We start from the raw sequence: 18,707 nt of genomic DNA on the forward strand, positions 1-18,707 counted from the left end.
GGGTGGATGGGTTTCACTTTCTGCCCTCTTCCTTGTCTAGCCCAGAAAATTCTTTTTTTAGCTTTGTTTTTCACTTTATGTCCTCTTGGGATAAACATAAAAATCCAATGTCCCTAGGGTTTCTGATATACTTTCCTATGAATGTGGGGCTTCTGTGAAGGTGTCCCTTCTGACTAAGATTTTTATATACCCTTATTTTCTAAAATTGGTTCTACGAAAACAATGGTGTTCTCTCCTTATAATATAAATTAATATCAGTTATGCTTATTCAAATTACCCACACCCCCCAGATGGGGTCATTCTTCTTGTCCAGGGCAGGGATTGGACAGCTAGTGACAAAGGGCAGGGCTCACAGCCAGGCTATACAATGAAAGGCAAGGAGCTGGCCTGGCACTGTGATTCAAAATCCTGGAAGAGTGCTGGGGAGGTGGGGTGATACCAGACTGGGCAGCTGGATGGTGAAGAGCTGTGGCCTAGCTTCACATGTGCCTCTTCCAGTAGTCCCTGAGGCTGAGGACATCAGTCCCTAATGAGTATGGAGGTTCTGGGGGTCAGTGAGGTAAAACACATGGAATGAATGAGCTGGCACCCACTGCATCTTTGTTGCTGTTCTTACACCAGGGCTACTCTCTGGGTAGAGCTGTACGCTGTTTGTCTCTAGGGCCCAGTACAGAGACCAACACAATGCACATGCTCATTAACTGGAGAGTGAGCTGGGCTGGATCCACTCTACTGGGAGGCCAGCCTTGCAGCAGATGTCAGCGTCAGCCTGGACGGACAACGGGAGTCCAACGTAAGCAAACCAGAGTCTGCTCAAGGAAGTGCAATGGGAATAACAATAATGATGGCAATGATAACAATCATGTAAAATTAGCATGATTAATTAGTGTAGAATTAATTCACAGTGGACATGAGACATTAATGTGGTGATTAAGACTGTGGGTTCAGGAATGAGACAGCCAGACTCAAGCCTTGCCTCAGTACTATGTAACCCCTAGCAATTCTTTCCTTCTGCACCTCAGTTTTCTTACCTACAAAATGGGCACAATGCTGCACAGCTGTTTGTGAGAATTTAGAGAGGTGATGTGTGTGTGAAGAATTTACACAATTCCTGACTGCACTAAGTAATCAATAAACTTTACACTACCTTCAACCTACTGTCTTTTCCTGGTTAAGTCTTATGTGAGCACATTCTTTGGAGTAATGAGCCTAAATACCAGCTCTGCTTCACAGGCAAATCACTAGCCTCTCTGTGCCTCAGTTTTCTTCTGCATAATGGGATGAAAACAGCAATGACATCCAGTACCCTCAGGTTGGAGGAAAAAATGAATAGAATGGGGGACAGGAAGTTTTCTGGGGGGACTGGTAATATTTTGTTTCTTGATCTGGATTGGTGGTTACATGGGTGTAATCTCTTCTCAACTCATACTTTACACTGCAAAAGTAAGCAATATGGAACTCACTGGCTTGTTTTGGAAATTAAATGAATAGTATATATAATTGTGTTGGGTTTATAATTAGCACTAGGTATAGCTATCATAATTATGAATTATTAATATAGCAACAATTCTACTGATAAAAATAATTCCATCTAGATTATACTTTATTGTCAGAAAATGTGTTTGCAACATTAGTTACTTGCTGGCCACACACGGCTTCTTCAGCCTGTCCTGTCTCCCTCCAGTGAGGAGCAAGGCAGAACATTATCAAGGGTCTTCTGAGATACTTTGTGTCCTGGGTCCCCTTGCTGGGAGACAGCAGTGGGACTGAGGAGCAGCAGCAGGACTCAGAGAGGATAGGTTTCATCTTCTTAAGTCCTAGTTACCAGACTCAGGAAAAGTTATTTATATTTAGTCGAGTCTCAGTTTTCTCATCTATCAAATGAGTATAACTGCTTCCTAAAGAGAGTTGTAAGAGGATTAAGTAAAGGAAGGTAATTAGAAACATCTGTTTGGTACCTAGTGGCATGTTCCCATCTATCCAGGCTGCTAGTGTGGGCTACAGGTAGGGCTTCTCCCTATGGAATCACATGTAGAAGCCAGCAAGCATAATCTGTTCTCTTACAGGCCATGGTGCCAAACCAGCAACAGGATCATCAAGCAAAGTGGAGGGGTCTGGGCCCTTGTTTTGAGAGGGCGTGGCCTACCCCTGAATCAGTATGCTCATGCCCACAAAGTGCTGTGATCTGGTTCAAAGAAAGTCTAGTCTAAATTCATCCCCTGTGAAAGGCATAACTGCTGTGGATCCCGACAAAATGCCAAGTGTCCTCCCTAGTATGACTGCTTCCTAGCAGCCTTTGTTTCCCCTCCCCGGCAGGTAGAGAATGTAGTTAGAATTAACCCCAAAAGTTATACCTTAATAGTTTATTAACAAAAACTTTATACTGAAGGACTGTTGCTTGGTTTATGTAGTTGCTTCTTGTGCTAACTGAACTCTTTGGGTTCCAGAAGGTCCAAACTGCTGCTGACTTTGCAGATGGCCTCCCTGATACCAGGAGCTGTGTAGCCTCTTACTGAACCACAACAGCCTCTAGTTGTGCTTTTCCTGAATCTTAGCGTGTATCGTTCATCCTAATCCTCACCATAGCCCTGTAGACAAAGAGGGACACTGAGGGTCAGAGGTAAAACAACTATCCAAAGTCACCTGGCTAAGCAGCAGTGAGCTAAGCATGGAGCCCAGCTGAACAGCAATTCCCCTATATTTCCATTCAATTATTTGTCCCTATTCACTGTTTCAATTAGTAAATACAGTAGTCTTCTGTCAGGCACATACTAGATAATCAAGCCCTGGAGCAGTTTGATCCCTGGCTCAGACACCATTAAAATTCCCAAGGAAAAGAACGTTTCTGTCAGAATATCACACCCATTTGGTGGATGAGGAAACTGAGGCTAAAATTAAATAATCTGCCCATATCATTAGAACCGGTTTGCGTCAGAGAAAGGATCTGAATCTGGGTTGCACGAGCCAGTGCTCTTCCCACCATGCAGCACATATAAAATGTGCTCAAATGCATGCGCATACATATGAGTATGTAACAAAGAACAGCTTGGGGAGATGGTGGCCTCCTTGGAGAAAGGAAAAAGAAATCAGAGGCAAAGTGGAAAGGATGGGAAGAAGAAAGGCACGTATTCAGGGTTCTAACTCTTTATTCCGTCCTGAAATCTTGGGTACATACAGACGAAGGGTGACATTTTCCTTTCCTTCCTCAGGCTCCAAAGGTCACTGAGCTGCCAAGCAGTTGATAAACGTAGTGGCTTTTCTTAGGAGTCAGGAGTCACTGATTTGCTCCTTCCTGCTTCACAAAATTAAAAATCTAAGCCCGACAGTTCAGAGGAACCCTGAGAATACTGCTGGAGTTTCCCAGTGTGCTTTAAACAGAAACAGAAGCTTGGCAGGGGAGGGAAGTGGGGTACGTGCCTCCCAGGCCAGGCCAAATCCCCACAAGGTAATAAGCACTGACGCTCATTAACATGTCTGATCCTCAAGCCAGATCAGCAGCACCCTTTTCCTCCAATGGCTCCTTTTCTGAGGAGACATCCAGCAGGTATTCATTCACTTAGCTTCTGGCCACATTCATCAGTCACTCACTCACGTCAACTTTAGACTGTCTTAGGGTCACAGGGATGATTAAACCTTGGTCTTTGAAGTCAAGGAACACACCAACCTCCTTGTGGATGGAGTGAAGATAAAACTGAGGAAGGGCACAGAGATATGTAGCACTCCACCAGGGAATCCCCAATTACACAGAGCATCTCCATGCACAGGGAGCACCCACTACACATATGCAGCACCCTCCACACACACAGGGTACCTCCAGACACAGAGAAAATGCTTAATGCCCTCTCTGGGGTAGTCCTGGGCCCAGGCTGAAGGTTGCAAGGTTGGGATCCTGGCTTTTCATTTTCTAAGTAGGTAGCTTCAGGCAAGGCTCTGAGTGGCCTTTAGCATTGGTTTCTATCTCTAAGGGTAGATATCAGGCATAATCCTTGCCTTTAGGATTGTTGAAAAGACCAGAGAAGACACTAGAGTGCATGTTTCCTTGCGAGCTGGCCATTAGGTAGAGGCTCCCTCTGTGAGCTGTGTTCCAGCAATATTCCCGGTGGTGCCCTCTACAAGCCTACCTAACACAGTGCCACAATCCAGCTGGGGTGATGGTTGAGCCCTTTCGTGCCTCTGACTTTCTGCCAATGCTTTTTCTCAAACTGCAGATGGCTGCTTACTGCTGGAGACTCAGTGTTCAGCACCATCGCTTTCCCCGGTGCAGCAGAGCACAGGAGGGATGAGACGGCAGAGTGCTCTGTGAGATGTGAAGCATGACGCGGATGTGGCTTTCCAGGAGTCCTCTGGCCCACCACCTTCCCTTCTCTTCTCCAAAACTTCCCTGACTACTCTTGTTCCAGGGACAAAAGGCCATCTCTGAGTCCTAAGCCAAATTCAACAGATATGGTATGGCAGCCCTCGGTTAAACCTGTTCAGTGATGTTTTCCATCATTATATGTGTGCCAGAACTTTCTACTCAAAAGAACTGCCTTACCCACTGTTTTCACATACACTGCAGTAATATTACTGTCATCTGGAAAGCACCGTAGAGTTTTAAAACATACCTCATTTTAAAATGCAGCATTTTAGAGTATGCATCATCATTCACATTTTACAGAAGTACAAATTGAGGCTCCAAGAGGAAAAGCAACTTGCCTCAGATCCCAAAGTAGCAACAGAGCAACGATTCGAGCTTCTACCCCAAAGCTTAGGCCTTTCTCTTCCCTGTGTAGCAGCAGAGCTGGTGCTGTACACATGTACTTTGTGACCTCTATGGGCAGACTTAGCTAGATACATAATAGCAAAGAAAGACCTGTATATTTTTCTACTTGTGGACACTACAATACTTCACACAGTAAAGTAACTGGGCATGAAGCTACTGGTGCTGCTAATTATTAGCTGTAGGACTTTGGACCAGCTGCTTAACTTCTCTGTGCCTAAATTTCATCAGCCACCCATACCAGAGCACCAACCTGTGAAAGCTAATGAAATGTAAAGCACTTACTTCAAAATAGTATCCATGCAATTTGAAACAATGAGACTTGCATTTAAGAGCTTCACTGGGAGTTCAAGGGGATGTGGATTCCCTAGCCCAGAATGGTTTGGGTCACCCTATCATAAAAATAGGGCCTCACTCCTCCCATAACAACTGCCACTTGCCATCATTCATTCATCACTAAGCACAGCAAACCCCAACTCCCATCTCCACCTGCCTTTTATTTGAAATGTCAATTTTTAAAGAGTGGAGAGGTTGGAGACCCAACTTAACAAGCATGCTGAAACATTGTTTATTGCCCCCATAAACATGGCTTAGTGAGAATTACGGACTTAATCAGAGTGAACTTATCTCCTGGTGAAAAGGAACACTTTAAATTTCAGAAATGGCACCTTCACTGAGAAAAATCTCTTAACTTTTCAAACAAACTACAGGGGGTCTTAAACATATGGACAGTAAAGGGGCAGCCATTACTGTGATTTGTCCTCCCCAGGTGCCCTAAAGGTCCATAACACGTTAAGATCTAGGAAAGACATTTGGAAAATCATATTCAGGAGACATGTCCGTAGAAGCACCCAAAGGGTCTGCCAAGTAGAAACACAAACTTGGTTGGATGCTGGAGGCTGCCCAGGACAGACCCCAGAGTCATCAGGAATGGGCTATTTAATAAGCGGCACCACAAGCAGAGCCTGTCTTGCCTCCTGTGTGTACCAGGAAGCATTCATCTAGGGAAAGGTCTGGTAACATGCTTTTCAGAGCAGAGGTACACTATGAATCCAAAGACTGCTAAATGGTGTGTGTGTTATTGTTTCTTTCTTTTTAAAAACACATTTCCAGAGGATGAGCTCCAATTAACTCCAACTTCCCAATCTGAGGTTTCATCAGTACTGCTCTCATCATTCCAGGAAAGGCCTTCATGAGACACCCCCATCTTGCATAAAATGTATCAGCCTGGCTGCCAGAGGCAGGAAAGGGAGCAGATATAAAATTTTATTATTCCAATGCCCCAGTAGCAGCCAGGAGGACTTAATGAAATTGCCAAGATTTACAATCTGAAACAGCTATTGCACAGACAGATATGGTTAAGGGAGCTGTGCCCTCTGACCTTTCAACCCTTTGATCCTCACACGGCAGGTGGCCTGCAGCCCCCTCCTGGGCATCTTCCCTCTCTTCCGACACTGCCGAGAACCTTGATGTGCAATAAGCCTGACCCTACACAGGTGACTCTCACAGTGCTGATCACCAGCAGCTGCTGCTAATGGAACAGCCAAAATCACTCAGCCTTGAGATTCTCGCTCAGAGGTGGGGGAGAGGAATATGCAGCGTCCAAATGGTGCTGAAGTGAGGCTCAAAGATCCGGCCCCACGTGCAGTTGCTCAGCAATGTGTAATGATGTCACTACCAAGAACTGTTCTTAGAAATGGAACTCTCTTCTCTGATTTATACTTTAGTTAGTTAAAACAAAACAAGACAAAACAAAAAAAACTTACCTTTAAAAACTCAATCACAAATCTAAAAAAATAAAAAAATTCAACCCCAAGTCCTAAATGTATCTCTCAGAACTTCCCCAAAACCATGTGCAGCAAATTTATACCAAAGAAAATCAAAACAATTTTTGGAAACCTAAAATTGACTGTTTTCAGTTCCATGAAATTTCACTTAAAAAACCCCATATGCCAAAATGTCCAAATTCTCTTATTTTTAAAAATTGGGATGACTTCCAAAAATCATATCTTTTTCTTTCTTTCTTTCCTTCTTTTTTTTTTTCCTTTTCTAAAGCAAGTGATGGGTAATGTGCATATGCACTTATCAAGCTTCATAATTTAACCCATTCGGTCAGTAGAAATATTTGCAGTCAAATGCTGGAGAGGGAGGAGGTAAATATATCGTCAGCAGCCACTGTAAAACAACTGACTCCTAGGCACCAAGGTTTAAGAGATACTATATTTGGCTAAGGAAGTACCCAGGAGTCTAGGTAGCTCCAGACCATCGCACCTTTTGGCTTTGGTCAGGTAGTGTGGCTAACGAAGGGAAAGGATTTCAGGCAAGACACACTCTGTGGTGTATTGACAACTTCTCACCTGAAGAGAACTTTAATGCCACTGCCGATCATACTTCAGAAAGGCCTGAGTCAATGCCTATATTTCTAAAGACAGAAATGCCAGCAAAAGCCTAAACTTAGATCATGAATGTTTGAATACAACGAGCAAAGAAAAGTACCTATTCCTTTTATATCCTAAATGGCATAAAAATCTTGATATTTGACTTTTGATTTCAGGTGAGAATGAAACAGTACATAAAGAAAGTTTTATCAACTCCACTTAATCACATTTTTCTTTAAAGATGTTTAACTTTAGTAGTGAAATTGGTTTATGGAGAAGGCAGGATAGCAGGGGAAGAAAGGTATCATTCCTACATCACAATTTGACTACTTTGTACAAATTATTATTAAGCTATCTTCTTGAGATGTCTGTTGGAGATATTTATTAATATTACTAGCCAGCACTGGGTAAGGGCCTATTAATGTGCACTGCACTTCAGCCATATTCTTTCTGTCTCCCTTTTAGGTAGATGCCTCCCTGCTGACAAGAGATGTAAAGGCTCACACCCACAGCAGCTCAGTGACTTGCCCAAGAGACAACTGGTAGAGCTGGTTTTCAAACTTAGGCTCCTGCCTGCTCCAAAGATCCATGCACATTTTCCTTACTAAAAGCAGAACACAAACAAAACAACAGCATGCAGTAATTTGTGCAGAAAATGCCAGATTTCAGCTTGCTTACACATTGCCCTGACCCACTTAAAGGCCTTCCGAATCAATTATTTTAGGTCATTAAGAGGAAGTTTAATTTGGTCGACAAACACCCCTACTGTGGTGACCTTGCATATCAACAGCAAATGCCTGATGGTCACAAACTGGTACCATGAGTCGCTGAGCATGGTGTTAAACAAAACCACATGTGCTCAAATCCCAAGTGGGATTTGACTAGGCCAAGGGTACCTCTCTTCAATCATCACTGCTGGTCTCTGAGCTCCTAAAAAGAAGACCCCATCCCTACTCAGTTGCAAGGAGTTTATAAAAAGAAGTCACCAGTCCCACGTGACAAAGCTGAGTTAAAAGTATCTTTTAAGTAAGTGAACAGCGACTTAGAAAAAAAATCATTATAAAATAAAAACAGAAGCTGAAGAAGATGGAGTCAATCTCACATGAATGGGTCTCTTAGCTCTTCTGAAGAGTATGCCGGTACTACACTCATATAATATTGGTAATCATTCCCCTTTGGATGCCTACCATGTAATGAGAACCAATCTGGGTATTTGCATGCAATTTTTCACTTGCTTATTAAAAATTCCTATGGAATCGAAATCTACCTGTCTTATAAGAAAGGAGTATGGTAAGGCTCAACAGGGTACCTCAACACACCCATCTGCAAGAAGGTCCTGAAGTGAGGACCTTGAACTGAAATACCATGCACTTGAGTAGACCCTCACCCAATGCCTGAGATCATTATTTATATGTGTTTCCAACAGGCTTTTATGAGCAGGGAGGTGTATAAGAAGAGTTTTATGCAAAGTGGACAAATTGTAATGAAGTAACCATACCTTCCCCCTGCTAAACTGATTTCTCCTTCACATCAAAGAGCTGGTTTGAAAGACCCAAGTCATGGTGGAACTAAAATTCAACCCGCAGCCACAGGACTCAGAGCAAGGGCTTCTTCCACTCTGCTGCAGGCCTCCTTAAGGATGCTCCTTATCTTTATCTGATAGGAATTTGGTTCACTTAAGCAATGCTGGTTAACAGTTTGTAAACTATAAGTCTTCTCTGAGATCTGTTTTGACATTGCTAAATGGTACTTATGTCTAATGACAGGCTCATTGATGAGGGGAAAATTGGGAAACAAAAACATCATCAGTGGCCTCACATGGTTCACTGGGATTTGTCTCATAATTACTCAGGTTCTCTAGTGTGTGTCCAAGGTCTAGCATGTTTCATAAGAGAACACTTCAACCCAATAAATTAGACTGAAAATGGATGGACTCAGCCTGAAGTACTTGTTTCTCACTGGTTACATAAATTACTTCTAGGGCTTTAAATTGTTTTATATTATCTAATCTCAACATCAGGATAAATGGTATTTTAGAAATCATACTTATTTTGAAAGCAGATGTCAATGTGAAGAGAAGAAAGACCTTCAAGGGGCATTTGTCACTAAATGCAGGGCCTTCTTCAGGGCCTGAGGGGAACAGAGTCTGTCACACTTGTGCTCTGAATCCTCCCGATGTAGCGGAGGCTCCTATGTGATAACCATGCTGATGGTAGGAAGATTGCAACGGAAATAGCAGGCCTACACACTAGCGCACTCAGAGCTGGTCTCTAGAGGAATCTGGACTGCCAGAAGGAGCCATTCTTCTTCCCTGCAGTCCCCATTGCATAGCACTGAGAAAGAAAAGCTCTGGTATGGGTGGGGGCCTCTGCCCAGCACAGGGGTAGGGCCAGGCACAATCCACACAGCTGCAAGGGACAGTGCACAGAGCAGAGGCTCACCAGTGGAGGGGCTGGATGCAAATGATTTTTTACTTCTCAGGCCTTCAGCGACCCCATCTACAAGTGTGAGTATTTTCTGCTTTGTACAGTAGAGCAATGATCCCAGGCAAAAGCAGGTAAAGGTCCCAGCAGAGTGTGTGGCACTAAGAAAGGACTCAGAAGATGTCAGATCTCCCTTTCCTACCAAAGTTCTCCCCATGAAGCTATGCAATCACCAGGAAGGATTTTCTCTGTGTGTGTGAACATCACCTTCTTATAAAGCAAGGATACACATTACCTATCCCCAACAAACAGATTTCACATGGAATTCCTCTATTCTTGTGTATACACACACGTCACTATTTATCCCTGAATATATTTATACCTCAGAGTTTTTCATTAGCTGAGCATTAACAAATGTAAATGACATCTTACTTCTGTCTACAAGCATGTCCTATGAAGAAGCAAAATGATGCATTGGTAAATGAGAAACACCCTTTTTCACTCATTATAGAACTGTTTAAAAATAAATATCCAGAGGAAACAAGAACAAAGGATTGAAGACTTTCTATGGTAGCACAAAAATGAAAAGGAAGAAAAAAACTAGCTAAAATAGTGCTAACTCAATTGACAGAAATTCAGGTTCTTTGAAATGCAAAAGAAAAAAAAGTCTTACTTTTCTTGTCTATAAATAAATGACTCTCGTTATTTTGTTCAAAGCTCCATGGTTAAACCAGGAACCCTACCTCAGACACAAATGTGACTTTTACATCCCAGGGACCAAGGTGAGCTTTTGGCACCTGGATATTGATTGTCCTCTGAATGGCGGCTCAGTGCTGCTCCAAGCAGTTGGCATATTTGCAAAGTCAGACTTCTAGGGGCACATGGCTAAGCCTTCCTAGACAAATGATGGTGAGAAAAGATTGCTGGCAGGCCAACTTGTCTTGCAAAGCACATGTCACAGGCCTCTTGTAATAGCACTGCTGTGGAGAGCCAACCAGTGGCCTGCAGCTTGGTACTGGCATCTCATTGGCCCTGTTTCCACTTCATGGAACTACTAGTTAGTACATGTGTCATGTAAGTTTATACCTTCAAACGGGTGGAGAAAGAATATCTGACATATGAGAGTACATGAAAACAGAGAAGACAATATCTAGTAAAAGTGGTGCTTAAAACCTCAAAGGAAACTGTGACTAAAAGTACCCTGGCCACAGCTTGGTGGCAAAAGAACCACTCAGAAGCTTGTGTTGGGTACTCTAACACATCTGAATTTTATATACATGGTTTTGGTGTGTAATTTCCTTGATCTTTACAAATACAATTTACTTTATTAACATGGTTAAGCAGTTTCTGAGTATTTTATATGGAAGGACTGTGTTTCTAATAGTCCATAAGGAGAAGGCCTGACCATGTCCTTCCCTATTTACACCCTTCAATGGCTCTCTGTTGCCCTATAAAGTTCAAACTCTTTAATGTAACTTACAAGGCCCGGGATGGTCTGGCCTTTCCTACCTACCTCTGTACTCTCCTCTCCCTCCAGCTCCACACTCTTAGCAGACGTGAAACTCTTGAGACTTCCTGGGAAGCCTCCTGGTCTCTACATCGACACTTTGCAGAAGTTGCCCCTGTTCTCCTGGTCTTCTATTTCTTATCTATTTGGATTTAGTTTAGGCATTCTCCCCTGAGAAGCAGAGTCCTCAGCCCTCAGGCTAGGGTTGATGTCTCTCCTTTCAGAGAATACAACAATCCAAATTCACCACGGTAACTTTCTACTTGTGTGCAGCTGCTTCAGAACTCTAAGAAGGTAGTCACTATTTTATACAGAATTCCTGGTATAATGTAGTGTCTGGACAAAAGACTCTTGACACACTGCTGTGGGAAGGATTGCATACTGAATCTTTACCACGTGCCAGATACTAGGATATGCTGGACCACTATAGAACTCAGCCATTGTGGAGAAGAGAATATAATCCAGAAAGTCAAGGTATCATGAATGAGGTTAACAACAAGAAGGAAATGGTCAGGTAGGCGTATGGAAATCAAACCTTACAAAAATGTCATTCCCAACCCTGGTATAGTGCCTCCTCCAATGCAAACCAGGGCAAAACAGGGCAGACACAAACCAACTGTATTGAAACTCTCTTCCCTAAGGAATGAAGATGATGGTCCTGGGAACCTTAAAGTTCCTAAAACACCATGTCAAAGCCATTGTTTAGCAATGTAAATGGATTTAAGGCCACAGAAGAAACAGAAATAGCAATGACAGCTGATTTTGTGTAATTCTTTATAAGCACTATGTCAGGCATCTGACAAGCCGATGCCTGTCACTGGATCCTCCCAATGGTCCCATAAAGACAATTTGTCCAGTACCCTTAGTTTACAGGTGAGAAAACAGAGCTACAGTGAACAGTGACCTTGTCTGAGACTGTATGAATGGAAATAAGAAAGCCAGAATCCAGGGCCCATGTTCTAGATGCCACACCTCACTACCTCAGGATACCTGTGAAGCTTCATTCTTCATTTACAAGCTAGCCTGAGCATCTCTTTGGAACTATGTCACTACTTTTGCCTTTCCTTCCTCTTTACTGACCATCCTACCATCAGGAACAATATTAAATGTCTTCTGAATACATCTCTCAAGTCACTCTGAAGTCTGTACACTAAGCACTATTTGTGATTCTTGGAAGGAAGGTCATCATTTATCAAAAAGAGAAGCATCATCTACCAGACAAGATCTGGCACCTGCTACCAGATATGGCACAGAAGAGGGACTGCATAAATGTCGCCTGTACTAAATTGAGATCAGTTGAATGAAAGGAAATAGTCACTGTGTAATCTGGCCATGTTTTGGGATTTCCTAGCTGCCAACTAACATGATCATTCTCTCCAAGAAGAAGCTAGGTCTATGCCAATACCCTTGGCTATTCTGCTAACTTGCCACTAGCCTTGAATTCCTTAAATGAGAGAAAGAATATCAAAAGGCAGAAGGAGAAAGAAGAATGATGATCAGCTATAGACTTGTCACTTTAGAAGGAAAGTGGACTCTTTATGGTTCAAGGTTACCATTTAACGAACAGCAACAACATTCTGTTCAAGCTTGAAGACTAGAATCAGGTTTTAGCCCAAAACAACCTTTTTTCAAATGAGAATACTAGTTTATAATTTATATTTCTTTTTGTGCAACAAATTTGAGTGTCATAAAAATGGTTAAAAAGTCTTCCTATGGTAGCTTTTTCTAAACTTTTATGAACATCTGCCACATTCATTTGAAGTTTAAAAAATTCTGGCACATATGCAAAGGCATAATAAGGTGCCTATAGCTTTCAAGAAAAAATAACAAGACAGTCAAAAATAAGCCTTTTGCTGAATTGCCAGTAAGAAAACTAGTGTAGTGAGAGGAGATGGGCCTCCCCACACTCCTTTCTTAAAGAGATCTCTTTTGGCCACAGGTCTGTATTCTTCCTCAGGCTTTAAAGCCTGTGGGCAAGTGTCTCTAGCACTGAAGAGTGTGACAGAGCCAAATAAACACCACTGGCAAGCACAAGTCAGGCCGTCCAATTCTGAGGTGAAACTCAGGGCAAGAGATCAGGAATTCCGCCGGGCGTGGTGGTGCACACCTATAATCCCAGCACTTGGGAGGCTGAGGCAGGAGGATCGCTGAGTTCGAGACCAGCCTGGGCTACACTGTGAGTTCCAGGTCATAGTGAGACCCTGTCTCAAAAAAACCAAAAAAAAAAATAAATAAAAAAAAAGAGATTAGGAATTCCAACATTTGGTAGTTTACGGCTACCCACTGCACCCAGGAAGAAAATGGCTTCAAGGGTAGGACATCTACCATGTTTGTTTTGCTTTGGCGCATACCACAGAGGAGTTTGGTACAGCATACTCCTCCTCAACCATAGGCAATCAACAGAACCAGTATCTACCTTGGCTAGCATTTAAAACACCACCAATGCTGAACAGAGAGATTTATATCTGTTCACCTATGTGCAAAACTCTGCTTCAAGTTATATCTTCAAAAATGCATGCATATTTTACTACAAAGGGCCTTACTTTAAGTCACTTACAATCATATACATAGTAAAATATTAACCTCCCTTGTTTTTACATAGAATCATGTCACCAGGTTGCCTGCAAATTGTGATGTCTACTGGAGAGCTGCTAAATGTGCTCCCAATTACAGCCCCTAAGCACTCAGACAGTATCACCTGCCTGGCATCCTGTTAAAGGTGATGAGGCCACCAGAATGAATGAGGCACAGGTCTTTTCCCCAAAGCACTCATGCTCTGGGGAATGACAGAGAAGGAGAAGGAAGCAAACAGCTATCATTCAGATTAAGAGGTTCTATAAGTAAAACAAGATAAAATAGAGGACTTCATGGAAGAGCTGGGAAGAGCAAGGCTTCTCCATGCAGAAGTGTGGGAATGTGGATCTGCTTAGGGATCAGTTGGAGTGCCAACTAACAAGCACTTTGAAGTGATCAGCAAAAGTCTTGACAGCAGTGGAAAACCCATGCAGAATTCAGAGGCAGTGCAGAGGGAAAGTAGAAGGTGGGACACCTGAAGCAGCGACCAGGTGGGAGGCAACCCAATCCATATTGAGACTATGGAATTAATTTTATATTCACTTTTACACCTTGAGGACCTAGCGCAATGCTTGGCACATAGGAGGTTCTCCCTTTGCTTATCGAATGCACGGATTAGGCTTTGTAAGAATCCATGCAAGCAAAGAAAAAATGTTAATGAAGGAACAAATGAAGCAAGGAGGCAAAAGGCATTTCAGAGATTTGGGGAGTATTAAGAATTCAGCCACAGACATCGGGTCCCACTTTGGTGTCTTTGCATACATTGGTGCCACTCCCAGGGACTGGAATACTGGAAGAGTTGAACGACCGAGTGTGTGCGCACATGTGTGTGGGGGTTATGCATGTGCACAGGCAAGTGCAGACAAGAAGCTGTTTAGGGAAGACTGAGGGAGACATCTAAGTAAAACACAACTGGTACTTGAAAGTTCGGAGCTGATGTTCAGAGGCAGAGCAGTGTTAGAATTACAGCTGAGAGTTGTTGACTTTAACTTGGTAGCTGAAGCAAAAACCCTTAAACAAGGTGACTAAAGGACATGTACAGAAGAAAAGCAAGCCAAGGCTGGGCACTTGGAGAATGCCAAAGACACTGGGACACAAAAAGGTCTAAAAAAACTTGTGCTTGAGTAGACTGGAAGGTAGGAAGAAGGTAGAAGGCGCTGATAGACCAAGTCATCTTTAGATTAATATTTCAAACCCTACAGAAATTGGCAGAGAAGGTCTATTAGAAAATCTTCACTTTTAATTTTTTATATGGAAGCTTTGAGAAGACCCTCCCAAACCTGACAAACAAAGGTAAAACAGAGAAAAAAAATCTCTTTAATCTGATCTAAATACATCATCCAAGATAGTCCATAAACTGTGTACTGTATGTGCTTAGGGCTGGGTGATGACAGGGAGGGACTGTTAACAGAATGTAGGAGCCACATGGCCGTCCTGTCAAATTAGAAATTTGAGCAGATTTCTGTGGTCTATTTTGATCAAGATTCTCAATGTCAAACAAACAGGTTTTTCGATAACCAACTTGTTTCATTTTCGTAAGCACAATAGCACAGTGTGCAACAGTTAGTGGCGAAGCAGGTGGTCCTCGTCGATGTGAAATGAAGGGAACAGAAGAAGAGAAGTAGCACTTCCTTTAAGACATGCAAAGTACCGTCACAGACTGACATGGCTGTAGATTCCCTCTCGAGAGCTTATCTCCTGAGCCACCCAGGCCAGCCACCCACCCCCGCCCTGTTCTGCTCTGGTATAATGTCTGTTCTCTCCTGAGCAGGAAGAGGCTAGGAGTTCATGGCTACAGGCTACAGACTAATGGTACTTACAAAAGCACCGAAAAGTCCTTTAAGAGAACTGCTATCTAATTGGTACAGCCATACAGAAGGCAATCTGGCATCAAATTCATAGCTTTGACCAAGCATTTCTACTTTAGGGATTCTATGCTCAGGAAATAAGTCAAAATGCAGATAAAGCCTTATGCATAAAGATGTTCACTGAAATGCTATTTATAATAGTGAAAAAATTATAAACAACTTGAGTGTCCAGGAGCAGGAGAATGCCTAAGTTATGGTACGTTGGAATGATAGGTAACACATTGAAAATTATTACTAAAAGTAGATACAGAAATGTAGAAATTCTCTTGTCATAATGTTAAGTGAAATAAAGGCATAAGTTATATGTGTTTATCCCATATCAATTATGTACATTTACATAAAATGCATATCTACAGAATAAAGACTGGATAGAACAGTAAAATGCTAACAGTGGTTCAACCTAGAATAATAGTATTGTAGATGATTTTAATATTCTTCCTACTTCTATATACGATATCACATTTATATGACTTATATTTGTCACATTTCCTACAATGAAAATATGTAATACTGTTATAGCGATTTAGCATCTATATCATGATGAAGATTGAACCACTCTGCTTCCCTTGTTCAAACCTTCATAGAATAATTTCCTTCTGCTTTCTGACCTTCTCTCCCTCACCCATGAAAATCCACAATTTCTAAGCAAAGTGAAAAGCCCTGAAATTAAGAGCCAGTGGAAAGGGTCTAAGCAGAATGCTCAGCTCTGCATACCTGGGACGGAACACACATGAGCTTGTGCTTCAACCCACTACTTTATGTACAGCTGCGCATTCTGAGACTATCTTCCCACTGTACAAAGCAAAACAAAACCCCAAGTTGAGGGATTGGGGAGGAAAGAAGCCAACTTACCTCCATTAAACTTAAATGGATTCCTATGAGGTAGGGCATGGGAGCACTGTGAAAAGAAACAGAGACACACAGCTGCTTTAATGTCTGTTGCTTTTGACAGAAAATTACAGATGGTTCACTATTTGGAGAAAAACTGTCTTAATAAACGTATGCACAGTTACATTTCCTTTCACAACAAAAATCCTAATATGACATTTTGTTCCCAAGCCTAGAAACTTCTGAAGAATTTAAAAAAACGCAGTAGCACTGGAAATAGTTTGGCTAGTGGGAAGAACATCAACCTCGCAGTTAGTCCCTAAACAGCAGCGATGCAAACTGCACAGCCTCAGTCACTTTAACTTTAAAATGGGAGAATGGACTTAACCTGGCATGTTATTACTAGAACAAGAGGAAACACATATACTTCATGCAACTAGTAAAGTTCCCAATAAAAATGGGAACTATGATTGTATGATAGTGGAAAATGCAGTTGAAGTCACACAGAGGGTATAATGGGTTCAAAGGAGAATGTTTCTTTCTGCCATCAAGAGATAGGACCTAACTGTTCATTCTAACGAAACAAAGTATTTGGAGTGCTGCCAGGAAGCTTCTCCACCCCAGTGGCACACATGCTATGTGATGACACAATTCACAAAGCCTCTGATAACTCCTTCATTCACAGACCAACAGTGATTAACCATAAGGATGAGAACCCAACTCCAGTAGTTTTAAAGCTTGGGCATTTTGAGTTGACCGATGAATGCTTCTTTTGTTTTCATGACTATTTGTGATGTTACCTACCAATGATAAATGTGCTACTGGTTATATGAAAACTTTTACATTTGCCGGGCATGGTGGCGCATGCCTGTAATCCCAGCACTCAGGAGGCTGAGGCAGGAGGATCGCTGTGAGTTCGAGACCAGCCTGGGCTACATAGTGAGTTCCAGGTCAGTCTCAACTACATAGTGAGACCCTGTCTCAAACAAACAAAAAAAAAAACAAAAAAAAACAACCAAACAAATAAACAAAAACTTTTACATTCACCTTTGAGAAAATACATAACAACCTTTTGAGGTAGGTGTAACCTTCATTTTACAGAGAAGGAAATAGACTAGAGAGAGGTTAAATTATTTATCTAATGGCACAAAACCAATTAAGTGGTAAACTGAGCTTTTACTCCAAAGTGTATGCACGTCTTCCCTGCTGTCACCACTGATTTTTTTGTCATGAAATTTACAATCCCAAGGTCCTCTTCCCATGCATGTAGTTCCTGGGGGCAGAGTAGGGAGGTCAAGAAGTAGAAAAAGTAGAAACTGGTAACTTTTCCATATGTCTCTCCAATACTTGGTATATTCTATGAGATGTGCAGAGGGTATTTCTTTATGAATTTAGGAAAGATGATAAATATCTCAGACTGGGGTGACCAGACACTTTTCCTCTGGACCAGGTGGGGGTGTCAAAGTAGATGGGCAGGGTGACTCTTTGGGGGACAAGGTCAGGGAGACAAGGAGGACTGAGTAATGAGGCAAGAGAAGTTTGCTTGCAATGCAATACAGTATCAAAGAAAGCAATGGCCAGGCAAAGAAGTTTCTAAACATCAGATGCACATTTTACAATTGCTCAAACATTTAAAAATAAGAAAAGGCACAATTCCCTCATTATCATTCAATAAATAAAATTCCTCAAGCAAAATCTTTCCCCAGAATATAAAATGCCCTCCTTTCTATAGATCTCAGCAGTTACAGATTTCAAGAGCATGTAAAACAGACTTCATATTAGCAGCATAGTTTGGGAGCTATTCTTCTAAGAGACTTGCATTTTTGGTATTTGATAAGAGCCAAAGAAAAAACTATTCATGTAACTGCAATGAAAGTGGAGTTACCCTTTCTTTTCTTGTTTTTTTGTTTTTTTCTTCTCTTTCTTTTTAAGGTATCTGCTGGCCACATTTAGCTTCTCTTTGCTTCTAGGGGGAAGGAAATGCCCTGTAGTATTTTTTTCCCCTTAAACTGTAAACCATTAGTTTAGCTGCCAGCTACACAAATGCTACAACTTCCCAGTGTGCCTGGCTCTACTGTCCAAGCTTTTTTCCAATGTACACTGAAATGGATGTGTTTCTAATTAAATAGCTTCAGGAACATGACAGCTTCAATATAAAAAAATACAAAGTTTGAACCCCGGCAGGAAGTCTTAAGACTACAAATGTCTCATCTAGTGGAACCTTGCCTAATGTAATGAAAGGAAGCAGGAAGAGCACTGAATCCAGAAAAATGACCACTTACTAATGTGTCCAGGAGTGCAGCCTAACACATACAAGGTTGAAAAGCTCAGATTGGTAAAACTTGACTAAATTGCATCAACTTTTCCAGC

General features: G+C 42.0%; 1 protein-coding gene across 8 annotated transcripts in view; it reads right to left on the reverse strand.

The window, feature by feature from the left end:
- The window catches only part of Dennd1a (DENN domain containing 1A), a 348,973-nt gene that overhangs the window by 182,851 nt on the left and 147,415 nt on the right, over positions 1–18,707 (reverse strand). For 6 of the 8 annotated variants that reach the window (XM_019205953.2, XM_019205954.2, XM_019205955.2 and 3 more), the window contains one exon: positions 16,362–16,407. The exons of 1 other annotated variant lie outside the window; for it this stretch is intronic. In XM_019205953.2, coding sequence (XP_019061498.1) covers positions 16,362–16,407 — 46 coding nt within the window. Of the gene's footprint in view, positions 1–11,073; positions 11,291–16,361; positions 16,408–18,707 lie in introns of those variants that run through there. One more of the 8 variants, XM_010613504.2, reaches the window with a different exon arrangement.

Source organism: Fukomys damarensis, unplaced genomic scaffold (genome assembly GCF_012274545.1).
Source record: "Fukomys damarensis isolate Sample0158 unplaced genomic scaffold, DMR_v1.0_HiC HiC_scaffold_36, whole genome shotgun sequence".
NCBI lineage: Eukaryota > Metazoa > Chordata > Mammalia > Rodentia > Bathyergidae > Fukomys > Fukomys damarensis.